The sequence below is a fragment of the Lonchura striata genome, chromosome 2 (assembly GCF_050655825.1).
Source record: "Lonchura striata isolate lonStrDom1 chromosome 2, ASM5065582v1, whole genome shotgun sequence".
Lineage (NCBI taxonomy): Eukaryota > Metazoa > Chordata > Aves > Passeriformes > Estrildidae > Lonchura > Lonchura striata.
The window spans coordinates 69,740,214-69,765,233 of record NC_140704.1 but is presented as its reverse complement, the minus strand read 5'-3'; the positions used below and the strand labels follow the sequence as shown (position 1 = coordinate 69,765,233).

At 37.9% G+C, this 25,020-nt stretch overlaps 1 protein-coding gene across 10 annotated transcripts in view; it reads right to left on the bottom strand.

Moving 5' to 3' along the window:
* Positions 1 to 25,020, bottom strand: part of CDKAL1 (CDKAL1 threonylcarbamoyladenosine tRNA methylthiotransferase) — a 375,203-nt gene that overhangs the window by 252,136 nt on the left and 98,047 nt on the right. For all 10 annotated transcript variants that reach the window (XM_085573579.1, XM_085573575.1, XM_085573576.1 and 7 more), the window contains one exon: positions 3,009 to 3,105. In XM_085573579.1, coding sequence (XP_085429705.1) covers positions 3,009 to 3,105 — 97 coding nt within the window. The remainder of the gene's footprint in view (positions 1 to 3,008; positions 3,106 to 25,020) is intronic.

The following is a 25,020-nucleotide window of genomic DNA, read 5'->3' as shown; positions in this document are numbered from 1 at the left end:
CCATAAGTTACAGATGAACAGTGTCCACCTCTTCCCAGGTTCCCAAGTTCCAAAAACTTCTGCTAATTCAAATAATTCAGAGCAAACTTCCATCAAATTTGGCTTTCATGAAGTATGTATTGGATATCTGCATTCACGTAAGGCTCTGTTTTAAGGGCAGCAGACAGGCTTGCAATCTTGAATGCAGTCTGTCCTTATAAATGCTGCAAGTATCACTATCTCTGTTTTGCAAACATCAGTGAAACTTTTATGAACTGAACAACAGAAATACCATACAACACATCTTCCTTGTTTATGAGGCTAAAGCAATAGGGATGTACGGACACTTGGCATCTTTGTAAGGTTCCACTGATTTCCTTTCACAATGGCACTGCTAAAGCTCCACTCACTGGAGCATTTTACAAATGAAGGAATAAGGATCGTTAAACTTATAAGTGTATACCAAATAAAGATGTAGAGCTTGAGAAATAAAGTGCCTGTTTTTTGTAATGCACTTAGCATTTTTTATGCTGCACCATCTATTTTATTGCAGGGCTCCTAGTGTTATGTGCTGCTGCTGGGAGTGTTCAGCATTCCCACTAATCACATTCTAGAGTTTCAAACTGGATATGAAAAGAAAATTACTTAAAGTTTGCCTTATACAGTAGAATAGCCAGGGGAAGGGGTTAGTTGGAGATCAGGAGAATGCAAGGAGCTTTGGCAGAGGGCTTTTCATAGCTATATATTTCTCCTGGAAAGTGAATTCAGGTTCACCTTGGCTGAAGAGCCTGCAGTGCCCTACGATGCAGAAGGGACCTGCACCTTCTGACTCAGATAGCAGCAGCAAAGGGGGGGTTACAGCCTTCCAGAGTAGCAACACTGGACTGGTTGTGTGGGTTTGTGCAGATAAAAGATTAGGTATGATAGACTTCCCTTGGGTGATGAGATGATAGGTCTTTGATGCTAGATGTTACACTGGGAAAGATAGAGAAGGAAGGAGATTTGGAGTTCTCATTCAGGATTCACTCACCTGTGGATCTATTGTGTGCATTTAATGGAATACATATGTGGATTAGGTGCCGTGCTTTCAGTCTGCACACCAAGTTTGATGATTTCAAAGCACAGATACATGGGCTTTGTGAAGCCTCTTAAGATCTATAAACTCCCAGTAACCTGACCGGGGGTTCTAATACATAGCATCATTTGGAGATCAAGCATCTTAAAACTCCAGAAAATGTCAATGAAATAAAATACCCCATTCCAATGGCTCAACTATCACAGGGAGCAAGGGTTTTGTACATTCTTGTATGCAGCTCAGGAAGTGAAGAAACACCACCATTACCTATATCCATTCACGGATCCCAAAACATAACCTGTCAGCTAAATCTTTCATTGCCTCTTCTGTCTCCTTTTCCTTCTCCCATAATCCCCTCAAAACAATTGGAAGAGTCACACATCCTACTTCTCGGCAACTATAAATGAAAAGTGAGGGATAACTACATAGGAGAGTTGATGTCTTTGTGCTCTGCACAAGTACTTGAGTTTGAAGTGAGTACACCACAAAGACAAGGGAGTAAGCTTTGGAAACCACCAGAGGGGAACTGGCTGTGAACCTCTGTAATGCATCATTATGTGCTTCAGGTACTTTACACCCTAGGCAGGTTTATTACTGCCTAGAGTTTTCCCGTTCCACAAAAGAGCTCCTTCACCTTGTCATGTGAAATTATGGTTTGCCTTACACACAGCCCATGGCAAGGCCTCAACCCACATTATGTTTATAAAGTAGCAATTAATTTAAAGAAACACAGAAGCACAGTAACATAACAAATGGTAAGAAGGATATGAAGTTGTCCTTCCTTTCCTTCTGCCCAAATCAGACAGTATATAAAGAACAGTGGAAGTTCAGTCCTGTATTTTTCAAATGCAGATCAAAACAAGCTCTGGTTTACTAGAATTTCTCTGGTAGTTACAACACAACTTCCTCTTCCATCCTAACAAGAGGAGCAGAAGAGCCTCTGACACACTGCCTTTAGAAAGCCACCCTGAGGGAGTTATAATTGCTGGTAAATAAACATATTCTCAGACAACACAGTCCTTTGAAATAAATATTGAAAAAGAAAAAAAAAAGGTGGGGGGTGGGGAGAAAACAGCAGAACTTATATAAGCAACAATAAATCAACTATGTCTCTCAGCTAAGTTGAAGACAAGACCAACCTGGTATTAAAGAAAGATTTTCAAAACTGTACCCTTAATGTTTAACATTTTAAAGTAGAATCAATATCCTATTGCCAACATAACATTTTCTACGTCTCAATTTTGAAAAAAAACTCCTTTCAAAAATATTTTGCAATAGGAAGATAACAAGTCTTGTCCTTTAAATAGTCACCCTCTCACACACATACTTTATAAAATGGGAAGGAAATCTTAAATGTACCAACTGAAAACACAGACAATAATATGCTCTTAGCTTTGTTTTTGTTAATAGTTTTGCCTCAAGGCTGAGACCTTTCTGAGCTGAGGGATCTCATTTAAAGCACAGTGGATTTAACTCTTCAGACTGTCTCAAGTTTAAACGAAATAATAATTGCTATTTTCCATTCTGCTTAATAGTGTGAAGTAAAAAAACAACCAACCAACCCTCATCTGTGTCAGTGTAATCCTACACTTCTTCCACTTCTTTTAAAAAAGGTCTTAAGGCTTGTCTTAGAGCAAATAAACTGTGATATTCTTAAGAATATGGTAATTGATACCTTCATCCAGGATGAAGCCTGGAAATTTCCAGGTTTCAAAGGGCACTGGAAGTCAGTTCCAACAACAGCATCCTTTTCTTTCTCCCCTCATGCCACAGCCAAATCACCCTCAATTGAAGGAAGGTTTAAATTTTGTATAATGCAAAAAGATGAACAGGAGGAGGACATGGCAGGAAGCTTCTCTGCTGCTTTTTCCAAGAGAAAGGCAATAGAGTCTAGATATTGACATCAACATACTGAAAACATTTATGAAAACCTTTAATTTCTAAAGATACATACCCCTATAATACTCAAGCCTTTCAGGTACTCCTGGCGAGGTTGGGCTTGTGGTACACAACCTGCTAGAACAACTTTCTTCTTCCCTTCTTGGGCTTTCCTAAAGAAGGACAAACAGTATGTCATTATTTTTTTTACTTATCATTTTCAACTTCAACACAGTCATATTATGCATGTGACAACAGAAAGCAATCACAATGAAGACCTCACCAAATCAGAAGCAACTTGTGTATGTCTGAGCCTCAGAAACCAAACAAACCAACACACCAAAAGAGCCCCATTTGAAGCTACAGCACATCTGGTTCAGTTTGGGAAGTATGTACAGAGACCATGACCACTGCATATCTTGGATAAAAACACAACTCTGAAACCCCTAATCAAGTTCACTTAACTTTACTTGCCAAAATGGTAGAAGAGAAACTGGCCAAGAAAGATGGGACAGAGTAATTAACATTGATTCAAGAAGTTACACAGAATGCAAGGGACAGAGAACAGGACACAGGCAGGAACCCCTAACTCAGAACATAGACATTTATGTAGCACCAGTCAGAACTGACCAGTTACATCAGTCTTCTGATGTGTACTTAAAACATTTATTTGCTTTAAAATATGCAGTTGCTTTAAAATGTTTAAGTATTTAAGTATATTGAGCACTTTCAAGCTTTAAGTACTTGCTTCTGGCAGAGAAATGTTTGTCTGGATACCTTACATAATTCCTTAGCTTTAATACTACCTTAGCATCAAACAGGAAATCAAAATATTAAAATGAAATGGTTAACACTGTTCATCTCATTAGTAACTTTTAATTCAACTATGAGTATTAAGCCAGCATTAAGTCTCAAAACTAATGGAAGGCCTGCACAGAACTAGCAGCTGCACACAAAACAGTGAGATACAAAACTTGCCAATGTTCATCAAACGTTGAAGATCATCCATTAGCACAATAACCAACACAACTACTACATTGCAATGTGCAAAATATGAAAGAAGAAAGATGCTGAATAAGTTTGGGAGATTGGCTGGGTCTAACATATTATGGGTTGCTTCAAGAACAATCCTTCATGGTTACGTGTCACATCACAACCTCCCGGCAGGCTTCTGTCAAACTGGAACCTGGAATCTTTTCTCTAGCAAGGCATGAATTCATGAAGTGTTTAACATTATGTTGGAATAAGCTAAGACACATCACAACACCTTTCAGAAAAAATATCCACAATACACAAGTATTGAGACAATTTTATACTCTTCAGCGTTCTTGAGCTGTCTCCAAGATAAATGCACTAAAAGGAAGTGATGTTCAACAAGCACATGAATGCTAAAGGAGTATCTATCTCCAGCAATGGCAATTTTGACAAAAAAATCCCAAACCGACCCAGAGTGGTACCACAGAGTTTCCCTGCTCAGAATTTTCACTCCACACTTGTTATATGGACAAATCTGTTTACAATTTACAGCTCAAACGAAAGCTCATAATAATACACAGACTGTAATAATAAAGGAGATCACAGGCTGTTTTGCCAAGTATCTTGTGTTAGCTGCTGCACTAAAATGAGGTATTTTAAAGGCAAGAAACAAACACAGGTGAGAAATAACAAGAAAACAGATTATGACTATTACTTCATACCCAACATAAATACAGCAAATATCTATAAGATATTTGATTTTGTTTTAGTGGGGCTTTCAGGAAATGTTCAGTCATCATACAGAACCTTGTTGGTCCTCTACTTGCACACTAAGTGTATAATATAAATGCACATCTTCTTATCTCTTCCTTTGTAATATTTCTGTGGGTAAAGAACTATGATAAGACACTAATTTAGTATATTTCTTCGGCACAGAACATAGAAACATGTCTCCAAAACCTGTGATCCCTCATTTCTTTCAGTGGTAAACATTTAAGGGCTTTATAAAACTTCAGTGGAGGTTGCCTACTACATATCCAAGAAAAAATAAGAAAATAAAAAAAATCATACTTCATGCATTACCTAAAAATGTCACATAGCACCATGTGACACTCCACTAACTCGAAGGATAAAAATCACTACTTATATAGTCTAACAGACTCAACCTAATGCCTGGAGGCAAGACAATAAGCCCTGTCTCCAGCAAACAAAGCACACATCCCTAGGCAGCCTGGCATCTGGTATAATCTGCTGCAAGCAACAGCCCGCTCATCTACTTGAAAACCTGTGAGCACCACAGAAGAAAAAGCTCTTATTCATGTCTTTTTATCTGAGAGAAAAAAAAATAAACAAAGTTTCCCTTGACACATTAAATGGCATTTTAATGTTATTTCACAGCTTTAACATTTTGCAATATCTTCTGGGACTATAACTAGAGCTAGGAGGAAAAAGTTGAAATTCATATTCTTCGTAAGAAGCATTACCTTCACTTAACTTTTTAAAAGTTGTACTGGTCTCTACAGAATAAAGAATTTTGTACACTGAGATTTTTTTTTAAAAATGCAATTAAGTGGAAATGCCAGAACTAAATTTTCAATCATAGCAAATTTTCATTACCTTCATAATATACCACACAATACATAAAACCTACCATAAATGAAAACCCATTGTAAGAAAATTATTTTTTGCCTCATTTTCAAGAAACTACTTCTCAAAATATGCATTCCAGTGCTATATTGTCACCTCCTTTTAATACTGTTTAATGAGTCCTACTCATATTAACAAAAGCCTGCAAAAATTATCCTTCAGAAACGTAGTTAGCATGAAAACAGTATTAGAAGAGCCTTTAGTCTTCAAAAATATGAATAGTAAGGAGACTAATACCTCATGGAATTTAGTAGGTGGCATGAATAAATACATCTTCTCTTTTAGAATCCTTTATATTTTTAAGTTACATGAACTTTACCTTGAACTTTCAATTTAATTGACTCATGAAAGATCTTCTAGAAATCCTCATTTCTAAAAGCTATTTGCAAGATATAAATCTGAATACAAATTTAATTAGAGCAATTTTTTTTTTTTTTTTTTTTTTTAAGAAAATACTTATTCAAGCTACTTCCTAAGTAATGGGTGGGAAATAAAAAACAAGTGGGAAACAACAAGGGTGTGAAATGCTGCATACAGCAGAGGACTCATACAAGATCACAAGATTTATACTCCATTGCAGAGATAATGAAATATGTTCCATGTATTCTGCCTTTAAAAAGCAAATTTGAGAATGCAACTCGAGAATTTCTGCCTTGCTCATGAGCACTTGTATTTATGTTAGGAACATTCCCAAATCAGGATATTTTTCTCACAATGCTAATGGTTCCTCTAATTTTTTTTTTTTTTAAGCTCCAGGAAAATTTAGTCAGTAATACAACAAAGACAAAGAAACACCTCCCACCCTCCAAAAAAGCTCTCCATAAGCATTTGCTACATCAGCACTGTGTGTATAGCAACACCGCTGGATACCATGGCAGCCAGTGCAGGAAGCTGTTCCGCTTTCTCATGACTCACACAGATACTCAGGTGGAACTACCAAAAGAAAAACGTTTGGGACATTTCTCTGAGGTTCAAATCTAAGGAAGGTAATAAAAAAGTGAAAGCAGAGAAGATGGGCCAAATTCAACAGAAGACAATATGTGATATTGAAAGTAATTGCTAACTTGCTCTTTGCTAGAGACAAGAGCCAGACCACCACCGCTTCCCTGCTCATTTCCCTTCCTATAAGCAGAGCTGCCCACTGGATTTTTGTAAGCTGTAAACTCTTAAGTAACTCGTAGCTTTTAGGGAGCCACCACTACATCCCACCAAGGGATCCCAGCTGCACAGGAAGGTTAAACAGGCCTCTGAAACAAAAAGCACTCTGGTCTGCAGGGAGGAAAGCTGATAAGCTACAGACTACTCAGCATGAAACATGCAATTTGTAAAGTGCTGCTCTAGTACCAGATATGTGAAACCATAGGAGACCAAGTATTTTGCCTGCAAACCCCACATTTTCTCCTCCAAAACCCATTGTTTGTGGAATTAAATAATGAAGAAGTATGTAAACAATGAGCAGAAGGTTGCCTGCAGCAGGACTAAGTAACAGTCAAATACAAGTAAGAGAAAATGCAAGAGTGGAATTTTAAAAGCAAGAAATTAAGGGGGAAAGTGCTTTACCGTGAGCTTCTTCAGCTTTGTATGGATAGCACTTGGGAAATGTTCATAAAATAAGAACTATTTCTAATGCTAAAGTACAACAGGAAGTAACTTTGTTGTCTGAAACAAAAAAGTAATTATTTCAATCTGACTCCTACTAGGCAATGACAATAGACCATCCCTGAGCTGTTCCCACCAAATGCAGCACTCACCTCCTCACTGTTGTACGTGTACAAACCTGGCAACTCCCCCATAAGATGTGTATACTTAAATGGAATTGTGCAATGCATCATTGTAGTCTATTCATACCATTCTTATGGCCTCCTGTTACACAAAATCCACAACAGTCCTTATCAGGTGTTTTAGAAAGGTGTGAAACCATAAACAAAGGGGAGCTTTGTGTCTAGAAGTGCCCAAACAAATGTCAGGATGGATGAAGAAGTTCTGCTACAGCAGCTAAATACAGTATTAGCTGAATATATAATGAGATCAGACTGCCAATGGTTATAAAAAGTAAAATTCAGGAGATACTACTTCCCAGGCTGTAGAAATGGTGTTGTGATGTCTCTGGGGAAAAAGAAATGCTATTTGGCTGAAGATGCAAATATGTGAAAGATCTTCCAATTCTCTCATATGCTGAATTAATCAGCAGAAAGCCACAAGTCTTAAAGAGAACGCAACATCCATAGAATGAAAAGATGGTGCCTGCACAGCATTTGGAATACATTCTTGAAAATCCATAAAATCACACAGCTCTTTTCTGTTTGAGAAATTACCAACGGTAATTGAACCGTGGCTTTACAGGCTTTGAGCAAATGTAATGTCTCATTAGTATCCAAAGGCTCGCTTTCCATCCTCACTGTCTCCTGTTGTTGCTCTTACCTTTCTCCAACTTCAACGCCCCCTCTTTCTCACTTCTGGCCATCTGTTATCACTCCTTCTCTGCTCCAAGCTCTGCAGCTCACTGGGCCCTTCCACAGCCCCATTTAACTCATTGATATAGGAGAAATTTATTGAGCCAAGATTGGGAAGTTTTAACCATTCTGTCCCATTAAGTTAGCTTATGGGGGAACGGATGACGTAGAACCAAAACAAGAGGGAAAACTAAAGCTGCTGGGAAGGAAAAAAAAAAGAGAAGGACACGAGAACTTCTTGTTTTATCTCTGGTGAGCTTAACAAGTCTCATGAAACCTTTGAGGCCACAATATGCTGAGCAGAGTGGATGAGTAAGAAGCAAAAAGGATGTTAGAAACTCATAAACGTTCTGCCTTCTAAGTTAGGGACAGCCCCATATACAAATGATTGTGGAAAACCTGATGAAAGCTTGACAACATTATAAATCAGAGCAGAACCACTCAAGAGTCTGCTTAGGCATGTCATCTTCATTGTGAACTTCCACAGCCCCCAAAGAATTACTGTAATTTATCTGTGGGGCATGTGAAGATGCAAAGTTCATTTGAGGATGTTTATGCTGATTATTGGAGTTTACTGAACTGCTCTTGGAGGACCAGTCTCTAGCAAAGTGGCTGTCTCACTGCCAAGCTGCACCTGCCAAACTTGTCAAATAGCACTTCCTGTGGCAAATACTATCAGGTAGCATGCAAATATTCCAGGGCAAAAATACGTTGCATGTCCTCCTCCTGACAAAGGCAAGCATGTCTTCTTTGAAAGTACTTCATAAAGATAAAAATGCTTGCTCCCTCAAACTCCAAACTGAGGCTGTAAAGACATGCTCCAAGCAAAAATTAATAAATAAAAGCATAAAAATATCCATCCCTAAAAAGAGTTTTTTATAGCAGGTGAAATGTCAGATCTGAGAATAATCCCAAGACTCATATGCTACATTACCAAATTACTCCACAAGTTTCTGAAATGAATGGAAACTTGTTTTCACCCAACTACCTGGTATGCAAGTGAAGTGACTGCAGCTTTGTTGGCAAAAGACAATCTGAATTGAAACTCTAGACCCAGTCAAATCAGCGTGTGAGTTTTACTCAAATTTTCTGTAAATGTAACTTTATAGACAGCAATTAAAGATGCAACAGCTATTCTTGGGCAATCGTTACTCACACAAATATAGCATGTTAGTGGTAATGATGGTCTTTTCTTCCTGCAAAGGCTTTCAAATTAACAGTTCAAAGACTTTATCAAAATGAAAAATCAGACCACAATGTATTCAAGAAGAGGATGGGATGAGGAACAAATCCTCAGTCTCACCTTGGCCCTGGCTAGTAATTTTTTAGCCCCAAGCAAGGCTGAATTGATCAACATGAGAGAGAAACTTCCAGGATGTCTTTTGGTCAGGCTAGGCAAAAATGGTTATATGCCAGTTCCTATCCCTACAGATGATTAAGAAAACAGATTTTTAAAAATCAATATACCATAACTTTAAAGCAAATCTGCAAAATCCATAATTAGAAGTTATCAGCCTTACAACTGTTCTTAAAAGGAAAGTGTAATTAATGACAATCTGCTCCCTAAAAAATTTCATCTGGGCTGCTGGCAGGCAGATTTTACTTGTTGGCTAAAAAGCATATAGATTTTAAATTTAAAATTTTTTTCTTGCAATTACCAAGTTGTTGGTTTGAGGTTTTTGGGTTTTTTTTCCTTTTTCTGTTTATTGAGAAGACTGAGGGACCTTGTCATGTAACAGAAAATACTAGAAATAGAATTTGTCCTCCCAAGACTGTTGAGCAGACTGGGGCCTGGCAATCTGCTCAGGGTGTGCCAAGACACCCACTTGCTGGTTCAAACCTCCCCCAGCTCTTGTCAAGTGAACAGCACAGTCTGCCAGGACTTGTTGAGCACTGACAAACCTTCACTGCCTAACACAGGTGACATCCATGCTTTGTAGAAAGTACTTGCTAGAACATCGAGAGAAAATTTCTTTCTGCAGTATTTTTCAAGTGTTTAGGCTCCCACCATTCCTCATATAAAATGATAAAGTATTTGCCTTTGCTGCTCTACAAATCCGGGGTTCACGAGTCTCAGTTTCAAGCACATTGCTGGTAGGAGACATTACTATGCTCCTCAGCTCCTTTTCTTCCTCCCTCCTTTCAGTGCTCTTCTTTATCCCTCTGCTGACAGCACGAGCATCCTCAACTTCTCTGAGTACCAGATACACTGAAGTTCTGCCCACTCAGTCTTGAAAAGCAGAGGCTGCTAGAAGCCAAACCATCAGGGAGATGATGCAGGTGGTAGAAACTGGAATCGCCCTTCAAAAAAATTTGCAGTTTCTGAACATCCTTGAATCTTTATGTTCTTTAGCACAGAGATGACAAGTTGTGGTAGGGTTGTAAAAATACTTCACTGTCTTTCTGCATCTCCAGTTTCATGCAAGCCTTTCTTCAGAAGAATCTAAGAAGCGACAATCATGAGAGTTTTCAGAAGCAGAAATAGCTCCAAAACTCTAGCAGCAATTTTGTCTTTTGTCTTTGCCTTCTGAAACTACTTTCCTTCTTTAAGAGCAAGCATTTTCACTTCTTTCTACTACATCAAAAAAGCAAGACTTAATGCTCCCCCTTCAAATTGGAAAACTTAATCCTGTTTGGAATTAATTTTTGCATATCTAGATGGACTATCAAAAGGTACACTTGTCTCAAAAACAGTGAAAGGAAATCTCATATAAATTCACTTGGAAAGTGACACAAAACTTCTGACAGATTAAAAAAATGGAAGTCAAAATAGTAACAGTGAACTTTTATATCAACCACACAGCTCTTATGCTATTCCACTGCTCTTTCAATGTATATTGCTGCAGGAATGAGAATATTCTATCATAGCATTTATAGCTTATCTCTCCCTTATATTTATTTAACTCACAATTTATTCTACTTCACCTTCCCAATCTTACCTCCCTCTTAGTTCTATTCATCTCTTTCTTAAAAAAAGGAGTGCAGTTCAGGGCACAGAATAATGATTGTAATTAATGTGTGAAATGCTACGCTGCCTCTCAGGTTCAAAGTACAGGCAGGCTTCAAGTTATATGTATGCATGGCCAATGGTTGTAATAGAAAACCCTGTTGATACAATGACTAAAAAATGAAATTAGTGTTGAATGAAAATGAAATCATCTATTCTCCCCTGCCCCCCAGAGGTATAGCATGCTTCTCACTAACAAGCTACCTACAAAATTTTAAAAGGATTTTTTTCTAGAAGCAGTTATTAGCAGTTATTAGTGATTATTCTCCAGTTTTTTTTGCTAAGTATAATTCCCCAGGAATATTCTTCCATAGGGTAAGGATGGTGAAAATCCAGAAAAAGAAAGCAGAATTTACATAGACTAAACACAGAGGAATTCGTGATACCAATAGTGTTTTACCAAGTCATCAGAACACAATCCCTGCACAATTCCATGGCATGTCTGGCAAGGAACATTCTGATAAAAAAATCGAGGATAACAAAGGAACTAACAGCCAATTCATTTTTTTCTTGGACTCTCCAGGGCAGCTGAGGAAGAAAACCACAAACCTGAAAGGTGGCCAATATTCTGAACATCCAGGCTTTTTTTGCTCAAAATCAGGTGGCTACAGCTACTACATGAAAGAAACAAAAATAAGTACTTGAGAACCACCAAATACAATTTTCATCTTATATGCACAGAAGACTGTCAGAAGTTATCCAACAAAGAAAAGAAAATAAAATTCAATGAAGTAATTTTTCAGAACAGTAAGCTGCATGTTCTTTTTCCCTTTTGGAAATGCTGTACAAGCAGCCCCACTGTGGCTAGCTTTTGTGAGGAATTATGAAAACAGAAAAAGACTATAACATAGTGTGATAAAAACAGGAGGAAAAAAGGCAACAATGAGCAGAGCAGAAAATTAAGGGGAAAAAAAAAGATATTTTGATGTTTTACTCCTCAACACTGGAACCTTCATTCTGTCCAAATTGCACTGTATCACATTTTATTAACGTTTGGGGTTTTGTTTGCTTTAAATTCATCCAATAAAGCCCAGCAAGCTCTTCCTAATCAAAACAGATTAGAATTGATCACAGGACCTGAACAGCAACACAAATTATCCACTAGCCTCGACATGTCTGATTATTTTAACAGTTCTCCAATGGACCTGCTCATATCCCTCAACTGCCTCTGCTACACTCAAGATACAGCAATCCAGGTGAAGCCCCACCAAGAAAACAGCAGTAAATTCATCCCCTTAATATCCTGTTCATGTTTTACTTACTTACAACTGAGAATGACTCATGAGAGCTGGCTCATGTTTCTGGGTCTTCACCATACATCCCACATTGTTTGCAACAGGCCACTTAGCCACCAGCCTTATTCTCAGTAAATTATCAAGAGGTGTCAACTAACTCTTCATTGATATCTTTAATTTCCCATTGTTTCACACCACACCTGAAAGAATGGTAAAGATCCAAACAATTTTCCATGGACTACATTTTGACATACAATTTATTTGTATGGTTTTGTGTTGTTAGAACATCTTAGTGGTTTCTGTGCTCACACAAATTCATCTCACTCCCTGAAAGCAACAGACTCATACACTGCTTTAACTTTATGCTTTAGGGTGCTTTGTACCACACACTACAATAGAAATGGAAGAGAAAGAGATATTACAATTTTATTTCCTTCAGACTGAAGCTTTGAGTTTATCAATCACATATATAGATTCAAAAGTGTAATCTTGCTTCTGAAAAAAATTATTTCGTCATTTTCTATTCAGGCATTTTTAACTACAGTGTCAAGGGTGACTTGAATGACAACTGCACTTCACTTTTGCTTGTAGTGCTGGAAAAATTCTCCACTCAGTTGTTGTCACTGATGCTTAAGCAGGGGAAGGGAAGAAGATGCTGTTAAAAAGATGGAAGCTCAAAAGAGCATCAAACAGCATAAGACGGCTTTAGTGCACTCCCACTGTGAGGTGGGACTGATCAGAGTAGCAACATCTGCTCCTTGCTTACAATTTATGCAGCACATTTATTTCCATTCTGGTTTAGGCTTTTTGATGTCTGTGGTTGGAAAAACATTTTCTGGGTGGTTGTTAAGAGGAAGAAGAGAAAAAGACAAGCCCCAGAAGTAGGTCTGAGAAATTACCAGTTTAGACATCTTAATCTAGTGCAAAATGTATTATTTAGAGAGCTAAAAATTGTGACTTCTGTCAGAGCTGAAGGGGCAATTTCTCTAAGCATATTAGCTTGCCTAAAAATGTTTCCTAAAATAACCAAGATATCATTCTAGTAGTTTTCATAATAGATGATCTTCTAGAAATTTAATACACTGCCAGGCATTTTATAGGGATTATGATAAATGTATGGCCTCATATAAGTTTTAGATCACATGCATATCTGAAAAGTCAAAACAATTCTAGCAACATAACTTTTAACTTCTAACGGACAGCAATCCAATGTGGATTGAATACAGCACCAAGCCAGAGTGAGTTCAAGGAGCATTTGGACAATATCCTTGGGCACATGGTGTGATTCTTTGGGATGGTGCTGTGGAGGGCTGGTGGTGATCCTTACAGACCCCTTCCAACTCAGCATGATCAGTGTCATTCTCTGTGTGTGAGTGAACATAAATATTCGCATGTCACAACAGTTATTTCACTTATAAAGCTCTATTCCCTTTTTTCCTCTCCAAATTTTCCATAAAATTTAGTTCTATCAGATTCATACCACCATATTTACAGTGCTCTTTTATCTGCACATAGATGGAATATTCTAATTTTGAAGAACGAGCAGGATCCAACAATGCACAGCACTACATATGCAGCATATAGCAGCAGTAACTCTCTGAGCACAGTAAACCACATGTAACACTTCACCAGGATTTCACAGCTTTGCTATCCATCCCAGTCATAAGGAAGGTCAGAACAAAGGCCTCAGTGCATTATGTTATTGATCTCTTTAGAGGTAATAGTCAATCAGAGCAGTAATGAATCATTTTTAAAGGTTATTTTGCAAGTCCTAGGCAAAATGAGCTTGGTTCTTTACAGATAAACTTCTGTAACTATCTCTAACCTTTTACTCAGGCTTGTTTCTGAAGCGTGATCACCCACAGGTGCATACAGGAAACTGAGGCAGACTCCAGCTGCGTGTTTGTGGGGCTCCCAGATTTTCCTTCTGCAATGGATCTGTGTTTGTATTAAAACTCTAATGAAAAAGGCCCTCATTAAAGCTCCTTCCCTGGACTTCAGGCACGTAGTAAATTCACCCCAAAGTTGTAACCTTCAAGTGTCTCTGTGACATATAAACAGTTCATAACAGTGATTGTATCAACCTTTAAATACCTCTAAGAAATAGTAATTGCTTAAAGAGCATTTCCTGTGCAACCACTTCATATTTTAATTCATTTCTCTTTTTTATACAATATGCTTCTCTGGCAGACCTCAAGACACCTCATACCAGGAAACCATACTAAATAATGCAAGACTCTGCATCAAGCTCACTTAACTCAAAATTCTACTGAATCTCACTGGAAATTGTCGTTCTGTTATGAAATTCCAGAAAAGAAATCCCTCTGCTCCCTCCAGCAATTTCAGAGAAATTCTGTTCTATGTCTCCCAAACACTGCAGAATTTGAGAAGGTGGGAAAAGTGCTAACTGCACAACTTATGCCTTTGAAATTTGCTCTAAATGATTTCTCATGTCTTTCTTCCAAATCTTTCTAGCAACTCAAGTACATTTTTCAGACTCTAATTGAACTAAAAGTATAATATTTTTTCTTTCAAATACTACTTCATTAATAAACATCATGGCTTTTTCTACCATAGCCTCTATACAAAGATTCAAAGTATTAAATAGGCAATTGAGCTTTTTTTTTTTTTTCTGAATAGTCTGCACACAGGAAGATCTTTGCCTGTCAGCAAGCAGAAGCTTGTCTTTAAAACAGGTGCCAGAGGAAGGCAGAACTTTTCCTTTGAATAAAACTCAGATGAGGAAATTGAGCACTGCACTCCCTGAAACACCTTTCAAAATCTGTGTCCCATTCATCAACTTTTCACATCTCTTGTATCAGACAACACACTCCAAGGCTCCCTAGAACTCAGGGGAATGAAGTGTATGTTAACCTTATTTAAGATGACACAAAATGCTATATGTGTAAGATACAGGCCTACCTGTATCAGCAGAAAGCAGCTTAATTCTTCAGTAAGGGACAGGACACATGAGCTTACATGCATTTGAACTCCAAAATACACTACACAATTACAGAAGTAAAAAAGTAAGTTCTACATTGCTATTATTACAGCAGCTCAACCTGATTTTTTTAAGATTTCTTAGATTTAACAGTATAAAACAGCAAGGAGCAAACATCTTAGGCTTCTAACCTGGTTTTAATAATACCCTTTACATAGAGCTAAACAGTGCTTAACTGCTTATTTGACTTTTGTTTTGTTCTTTTCCTCAAATTAAAGCTTTTACCCTGTTTTGTGCCCTGATCATGGGTCAAGTGAAGGCCAGATCCACTCTGATGACCTTCAGAATACTTAAGAGCCTTCATTCCCCATGAGCTCTCCTTAAAATGCTGTTACAGCTACATTCTCCCTTCTTATTCCCATGAGCGTGCCAAAAATTGCTCTTACTTTCCGCCTCCATTCACAATATATATCAATTTATTTCTGCCAGTATTTGCCACTTTCTGAAAAAGCTATCAAATGTTCCATGCAAGAGTGTCTTCCCTCTGATGGGAATTAGGCAGACCCAGACAACACCCTACAAGTAAAGCAAGGTTAGCTGAAAGAGACACTGTATGACTCTATTCAACCTGCTCTGTGGAAATAGTTGTATTTAAAATAACATTGAGATAGATAAAGTATGTATCCATTCAGTTTGAAATGTCATCAGTATCAGAAAATCACATTGTCAGTAACAGAAATACCAAATTAGAAAACAAAAAGACAGACACTAAGAATCATTTGCTGCAGCAAACTTCTCCCAAACTGTGCCTCTAACAACTTCTGCCTTAAAAAGCAACCCAGGAAAACACACAGATAAATATTTTTAAATATTCATACATTCCCTTTATCAATTTTAAAGCCCAAAACCGGAGCACATGTGGTGTTCACAATGAGTTATAACGTTCAACAGGACTGCTCAAGCTCTGAAAGTACATGAATAATTTGAGAGATTGCACATAACTCTCAAAAGTTATAAATTTTAACAAGCCAACTCCTTAATTTCATGTTCTGTATTCTAAAATACACATACTTGACCTTGATATCAGAATGGACAATGATACTCTCCATATTTTCAACCTACATAGTTAATTAATATGTTACCGACCATTCTCAATATTCTACATCCTGGTATTAGAGATTCTGCAAAACATTTACTTCATTTAATACTGCTCAATATAATACAAGATAGTTTTTATTATGCTTTTTCTTTTTGCAAAACTGGATATAATAAAATGGACACATAAATTGAAAGGAACAGTTCAAGATGCCAATGTTTTCCTGAAAACAGTGTTTGCTGACTGCTACTACAAAAAGAAGTCACCAAATGCTAATTTAGAGAAACTACTGCTGAGGCTGTGGTCAGTGTCTATCCAGCTATCATCTTACAGAATTCATCCAATCCAGGAAACACACTCTTCAATTCCTATTTGTACCACGGAAAGTACTTGGGAACTGTTAGAAAACCTTTTATTTCTCTCCTGTTCTTCTCAGACTCTTCAGCAGTACATACTCTTCCTTCAACAAATGCAGAACTCCACTTGCCACATGATCATCAGCCAATATCCCAGAAAGAGCACAAATACCAGACTGGCAGTTCTATAGAAGCCCAAGCAACACTGGATGCTTTTTCCATGGTTATCACCAATAGTTTTCTCTATGGACTATAAACAGTGCTCTTTCTGGGCACTAATCTTTTGCTTAACTTACAGATCTCTCTAGGACAAAGAGAGATAAAGCTTCTGTAACTATCTCTAAACTTTTTCTCAGTCTTGTTTCTGAAGTGTGATCACCCACAGGTGAGTACAGGAAATGGAGGCAGACTCACACAACAGTCTGGAGAAACTTGCTTTCCTGTTGTTATTGATTCTTTTATTATTATTCCAATATTAGCACTGCCCTGGTCTAATGGAACTTTCTCAGAATTGTGACACTTGCTCGAGTTAACATCCATCAATTATTACCATAGCCAATGGCATTTTAAAAAGATAGCACTTACATGCTTTGTAAAAATTTGTACAGGAAATACTAAAGATGTATAATAGATATACATCCTTTAATACCACTTTAAAATTGGTAGGCTTTCTCTTCTTAGTTCTAATGCACACAGTCTTTCACTTATTCTTACAGCTCTCCACCATAAAATTCCCTTAATAACATTAATGTGTCTTTGCCTAAATTATATGTTTTTTCGCCCTTCATCTTGTAAATTTTTCCACTTTCCTGTGGATATCTAAAAAAGTTGCCTTAATATCATCCAATCGGACCTTTATTCCACATTCCTCACTCCTTTTGATTAAAGAATTGTGGACTAGCTAAGGAATTGTTCTCACATAAATCTCAATGCAGTCTAAATTCTTCTTCTCTGACAATTTACTGGCTTCTTTATTTCTTTCCAAATGACAAACACATTACCCACTGAGATAATCCCCACTGAAGATAATCAGCTTCATAAAGTCCCTAATCCTTCTCAATCTATCCATTTGAAATCAATTTATGATTTCATCTTCACCTGACAGTTCAAAAATAGCTATCACCTTCTTACAGGTAGGAAAATGTTTAGGGTAATAATATAGACATAATTAAATGTGATGGTTTAAGGTTTCTGAAAAACATTGTTGAATTCAGAAACCAGACAAACAGTCCAAACAGGTCAAGGGGACAAATAGTTGTGTTGGAAGGCACCTTGTAACACTGAACTTCTATTTGTCAAGCAAATCTCACTCCAGCAGAAGCTGCCCATCTGTTGCATATAAAAATAGCAAAACCAGTTTGTTTGCATTCCCAGTAAAAGCTAATCAGCATGGGGGAGCAAGACACATCTTTGCTTACAAACAGGCTTCCTGGAAGGGTGATGGAGAAGTTAATACTGACAAGGGCTCCTCACAAGTGGTAGATGGAGGGAGGGAAAGCTTCCCAGTTTCACAGAAAATCATCTGGTTAGCTATGATAACAGGGTGAAAACAGTGAAAGTCTTAGGAAATTCAGTAAAACAACATCCTCAAAGTAAAATTGTATGGGTTTATAGTAGGAATTTCAGATATAACATCATCACAGATCATGATTTTACACAGGGACAGAAGAAAACGTGTCTCTTTAGGAAGCTGAGAAAACTACTGCTTGTCCAAGATTAAACAAAAAACAAGTATTCTTGGTAAATAATAAAACTAATGAAATTATAAACTGATAGTTAAGTAGCTGTTTTCCAATGATATAAGGAGTCATTTGCTTTCAAGAAAAATCTGATTTTTTCCTTAAAAATTATGTGCCTGAGAAGCTAAATCCTCCCAACTTCTTCCATTAGACATCTAAGAAATGCTGTTTAGAAAATATTGTAAAGACAGAAAATGTTTTGAGAAGAAACACAAACATCACTGTATGGTGTCAAGTATTTTTAGGCACCACCTGCAGCAAAGTTTCTAATTACCTGCTGTAACAAAAACAACACAACACTTGAAATGATCATGGACAAGTAAGCCCTATTAGAAAAAGTTCATCTTTTTGTAACATCTGTTATCCCAAACTGGTTCTGATTAATAATTTAACATACTTGAATGGTTAACACATTTATTACTCCATATTCTACATAATCAACAACCTCTCCTAAAGGAGGGCAATTACCACCATCAACTGTCTGAACATTTTAAGTTCATTCTATTCTTCTCAGAAGCCTGTGGCTATTGATGCAGGATCTCAGACACCATTACTTTCACATGGATTTTGGATAGAGTGAAATTTTCTCAACCAGGAGAAGTAAAAGCTACAAAGCCAATTGACAAAAAACAGAAATCTAACTCTTGCACATGTGAGCCTCTGGAAAATTTGGCCTTATTTTTAGTAAAGCAGTATTTACAATAAAATGGAAGCACTGAAGACTTGTGACAGATAGATGATTTTGAACTATGGTTATGAAGGGACATCTTATCTTGAGCTATGCCATTAGAAGACATCATTAGCAAAACAAAAGCTCCCAAGTACCAAAACAACTGACTCACAAGTATTGCTCACAAAGTAAGAATTAAACTGAGCTCTGAAAATTCTAGTGAAACATGCAGGTATCAGCACACTAAAGAACAATTCATGGCACAAATAAAATTTTAGTTATGGAATGGTTTGGGTTGGAAGGAACCTTGAAGATTACCTAGTTCCAAACCCTCTGTCATGGGCAGAGACACTTTTCACAAGACCAGGTTACTGAGAAACCCATTCAGACTGGCCTCAACACTTCCAGGGATGGGACATCCACAACCATTCTTAGCAACTTGTTTCAGTGCCTCACCACCCTCACAGTCAAGAATTTCTTCCCACACCTGGTTTGAATCTAAACTCACACTTGGTTTGAAGCCATTCTTCATTGTCTTGTGGGAATGCCCTGGTAGATGGTGTCTCTGCATCCTCCTTGTACAAAAGATACCAGATAAAAGAAATTTTCCTTTTGCAGTATTTATTATGTGCACACATACTTTTGCGAGTGTAGACAGTGAAAAAGTGAGGGGGGGATGTAACTTCTTCATATAATCATTATTATCCAATTATAAAAAAAAAAAAATAGTATGCCAAATACCTGAGTAATACCACAAGACAAATGCAGAAGCTGAATTAAGAATTTGTAGTTTGCCAGAAAGATCATGTAAAAAAGTAGCAATCACTACTTTTATTATTCTGAATGCAAAAGCTCAACATTTTTTGTTCTTTTTTTCCTAAGACCTGGGAGTACAGGATTGTACTCTTGTAGAACCTATTTTATGTCAATTTGGTTTAGAACTGAGGTCTCTCTCAAAAGGTGAAGCCATTTGTGGTCTCTGACTGATGGGGTTCACCTAACTCAGATCGGAATTCCTTGTCTCACAGCAAGGTATATCTGTTAACAAGTTTGGCAATTTAAAGTAGCAAGATGAAGGGGGGCAGCCCCATACCTGTAGGGGTGGACAGCTTCTGGAATGTTGCTTTCCAGCTCAGACTGGGCAGTGTTTACATTTGAAACTCACAGTGAGTTAGGAACCCTTTTATCAGATTACAGATAAACGAAGAATAAAGCCACAATGTGGAGCAGAAGAGTAATTTGTGAAATCTTACATGAAAACAAACCCACCATCCCTCAGACACCCTCTCAACACAAGAGCTAGCCTCAAGGAAAAAGAGCTAGCCTCAGGGAAAAAAATTCTGAGATCAACTTCACCTGGTAAAACAAAATAAGAGGTCATGTCAGTTTGTATTTGCGTGTTTAGTATGTTGTCAAACATACTTAAGTTTTATTATTTTAGTTTTATTAGACAAATTTAAGAGACCTTGAATTCCTCTTGCACTAACTGAGGGCACCTACTTTATTTGACATGGTTTGCTTCTCACATGATCTCCTTCCCATCAAAAAATAGGGTCTTGGAACTGACAAACAAAAAAGCCTCAGTAAGCAAGCAATACAAATGAAGAGCTTTGTAACCCTGTACAGAATGTATCTGGTAGCACAGTTACCATGCACCTTCTGCAACAGGGTATTTCATAACGTCAATATCCTAAAAAAATGGAAGAGTGCACAAACACCAGGACCATTATTCCAATATTCCTTTTCCAGTGGCAATATAGTGTGTCTAGGTAATACACAATATCTTTCACTTAAATCTTCAAATTTTCTTTTAAATACTAAATCTCTTCATGCCCATCTGGTTAGTTAATATCCATTTCTTATGGTGGCACATATCTGTACAAAGACTGCAGTGCATGAAGGGACAGTGAAGGAAGAATTACTTGAAGTCTTTACAGTCAATCCCATAACCTAAGTCAAGAGCATTCTCTGTTAACACACCTGATCTCCATTCCAACTCTTGAAACATTTCATCCACTTTTACAATGAAGGAAGAGTGTGGGACAGAAACCTCAAACTGGCATCCAAGTAAGTTACTGTTCTAAATTAATCAAGGATTACTGACAGAATACAAAACACATCATTATAGCATACAGAAACGTGCTGGTATTTGGGTGAAAGATCATCTAAAAGCATCCCATTTATAATCAAAGTTATTTGTTATGCTGATTTCAATAAAGATGAGGTAACTACTGAGTAAAAAGTAAGAGTTTACTTGGTTAAATGAAAATTTAAACTCAGAGGGGACCTCTCATTTGACCATTTTCATCAAAACTCCATATTCAAAAAGACATGACCATTTAAAATCACTCACTCTACGTTGTCTTCCCTCTATGATCCCCATTACCAACAGAAGAGATTTCTTGAACATTTCCAAAGAACACTTTGAAGATTAGTTCAGATACTTTTGGGAAGCTTCCCATTTTACTCTCACTTCTGAATTGCTTGGCATAGCTAGAAGACTCATCAAACCCACCCTTGCTGTCAGTGTGCCAGGCACAAAGAGCAGGTGATACAGGGATGAATAAAGCAGCAGGGATGCAAAGTAGAATGGCCAAGAAAGCAAGATAGGAGGGATTAAGTATATTACAGGAAATGTTTAGTGATTACCAATGCCTACAAGTTTCACAAGTGCTACTGGAATCCATTCCCTCCAGGCTGAAAATCTAGAATGACTCAAGACAACTCAATTACAATGCTGTACAGCCTGAGTCCCTAAATGCTCTCCAAAAAGAGCTTGCAGATGCTTTCCACCTTTACAGAGTACCATCATAAGCTTTTAGCCTAATGCCAAAATCCAGAACAAATAGTTGATACACTGTTTAAAAAAAATTAAAAAAAAAAAAAAAAAAGAAGAAGAAGTAGAAATACCCCAAGTCTTCACCTAAAGTAAAATATTTGGGGAAACAATATATTTCAACAGTAGTACACGAAATCACCCACAGACATATTAAAATACCACAGGTAAATAATGGATTATTGTTGATTTACTACCACTGTGACATTTAGCAATGTGTAAAATAAGAGAAAAATGCAACAAGTAGTGTAACATTATTTCCTGGAGAGCAGGGCAGTCATCCTCTGCACAAAACCAGGCTGTATCTCACACATTCACTTAAGACTGCTATGTAACAGGTGCACTTAACTGAGTCCCCAAAGTGGACAGAGTTCTCAGAATGTGAGACTCAGAATAACAAGTGCTCTACATTTCACAGTTCAACCAGTACAAAAGACTTAACGTTTTCTTAAGACTGTGGTATGCAGAATTGCAATTATCACCGACAAGATTTTTAAGACCCCATCCATGTAATTTCAGACTCAGCTTAATTAAAACGTTTTCCTCCAGGATGTTTTCACTGAGTGGTTATCTGGTCTGTATCTGTCAGCAGTTACTTGTCACTGGCTTAATACTGCAAGAAATTTCAAACAAAAGACAGTATCCTACCAAGTTACATAAGAAAAAGAACAAAATGTGTGATAAGGGACAATTCTCATGAACTAAAGTCAATGAAGTATGACTTTTCATGTATCTAATAAGGCACTAACATTTTATTAAAATTTTGTTTGTTACATAAAAGCAGTGCTGCTAGAAGAATATTATGCCCTGCAATATTTGTAAAGAATATTTTACAAAACAACTAAATTACCATCTATTTGTTTATCTCAAAGCATAAACACATTGTGAGGGTTATGAACTTCTCAAAATGCAATGAATTCCTGCAATTCATTCCCAGAGCGCACACTGCCTAAAAGCCCTGTTCCTCCCACCTTACTGCTTACTTTCCTTCACTCCAGCTCTTTGACTTTCTCTACCTGTGCTAAATTTTGGCACTCCAGTCCCAGAAAACCAAGAAACTCAGAGTGAAACACCAACAAGTAGAGAATTGAACAGATGCCCAACGAGGAAGTCTACTGAAAGGAAAAGAGTAAGTTGTCAAAACTCACAAAAAGGGTGGCCAGAATTATTTCCCTTAGACCCCATCAGCAGGCAGGTTTTTCTTTGTTTTTAATGTAGAGAAACACGGCATTTTTATCTATTTGGTAACATCTCTCTGTTATACATTTACCTTCTACCTTCTCTTCATTCCCACTCAAAAATGGAAAAAATTTCTAATTATGGTATGTTGTAGGTAAGCAAATGAGCACAAGAGAATCTAGGACCACTATTGTATTAAGTTTACATGCTACCAGTGTATATGCAAAACCAAAATTCCAGTGGGACCAGCTGCTGAGCATTCTACCCAGTGACCATTTTCAAATGGATCATGTTCATTACTTGCATTGCTTGAAAAAAATCAATGAAAAAAAATCAGGTGAAGACCATAATTATTCACTATCATCACCATGAAAAACTGTGCCTAAAGGGGAATTTTAAATGTCTACATTTGGTCTTACAGATTTGAAAATCTGGTCTAGAGAACTGTATTTCTAGAGTGTGTAGGTTATCATTAAGGAAAAGGCAGATGACAGAAGAAGAGATCTTTCAGATTACTTCTATAAAGCATGGTCATTGTCTTTCCTTCCCAGTGATCAGTTGAAGGAGTTATTATGGTAAGATCCACCAAGCAACACAGATGAGATGAAGAGAGGACAGAGGTGGAACAGAAAGGAATGCATTTCTTGACCAAAAGCAATTCTGGCTTGCAAAATGGGAGGGTGACCAACAGATCAATGGTCAGCTCATATGTCCAGCTGTGCAGGGATGTGCCGCGCTCCCGCCCCAGATCCCTGTTCTCAGCCCCAGCTAGCTCTCCTCCTGGGGTGAGAGTGGGCAATTGAGGCACCCTCCACCGCTCCCAGCTGGGGTTTGGAGAGTGCCTTTGTGGGTTCTGGGCAGCGCTAGCAAGCCTCGCGGTGGTAAATGAAGAGCGGATCCTGTTGGGGGCTAAGTCCAAGTTTATTGTGGCCAACGGGGCCAAATATCCTAGAACGGTGCCAGCCAACAGGAACGAGCACAAGGTGCTTGCACCGGCTTATAAACTGTAAGGGAGGGGAAGACCGGTAACCAATGGGGATAGGGGTAGGGAGTGGCTCCGGGATGGGGTGATACAACGTGGTCTAATGGGGGAAGGATATGGGGGGAGCCCCAGGTCCTCGCCCAATCACCCGGTGCCCTGAGTAGAAGCTTCTGGATGGATGGGAAGGGGCACCGAGTGACAGACAAGGCACCTGGGAGGGGTAAAGGGAAAGACTGCGCCTCTTCCAGGGTGATGGATAGATACTGGAAAGGCGGGAAGGGAGGACAAGGCAGGAAAACTGGGGATAAACCAAGTTGTACATGGGGGTACAAAGGAATAAACCAATACATAATACAGGGATAATAAAACATACAAATAATGCAACTCCACAGGGATGGGTCATTTCTGGATGCATTTGCATTTACAAAAAGCAGGAATAGCCAAGCCAAAAGCTTAAAGTCAGTTAAAAAGAAACTGCTCGTCTTATCTGAAAGTTTGTCTGAAGCTCTAGCTGGAAGTCATGCGAAGTGCTAGAAGTATTAGTGAGGAAAAAAAGCACAGTAACCATAACACTTTAAAATTAATAAAATTTTTTTCAATGTAAATCATGCAACCACAGAATAGTTTGGGTTGGAAGTGATCTTAATGATCCCAACCCCCCTGCCATGGGCAGGGACACCATCCACTAGACCAGGTTGCTCAGGGCCCCATCTAACCTGGCCTGGAAAACTTGCAGGGATGGGGCATCCACATCTTCTCTGGGCAAATTGTTCCAGTATTTAAATTACCTCACAGTCAATAATTTCCTCCTAATATGCAATCCAAACCTACTCTGTTTCCATTTGAAGCCATTTTTCCCCTTCTCCTGTCACTGCATGTTCTTGCAAGTAGTCTCGCTCCATCTTTGTTGTGGGCTCCCTTCTGGGAGCTGCAATTTTCACCAGATCTACCCACACAGAGAATACACATAGC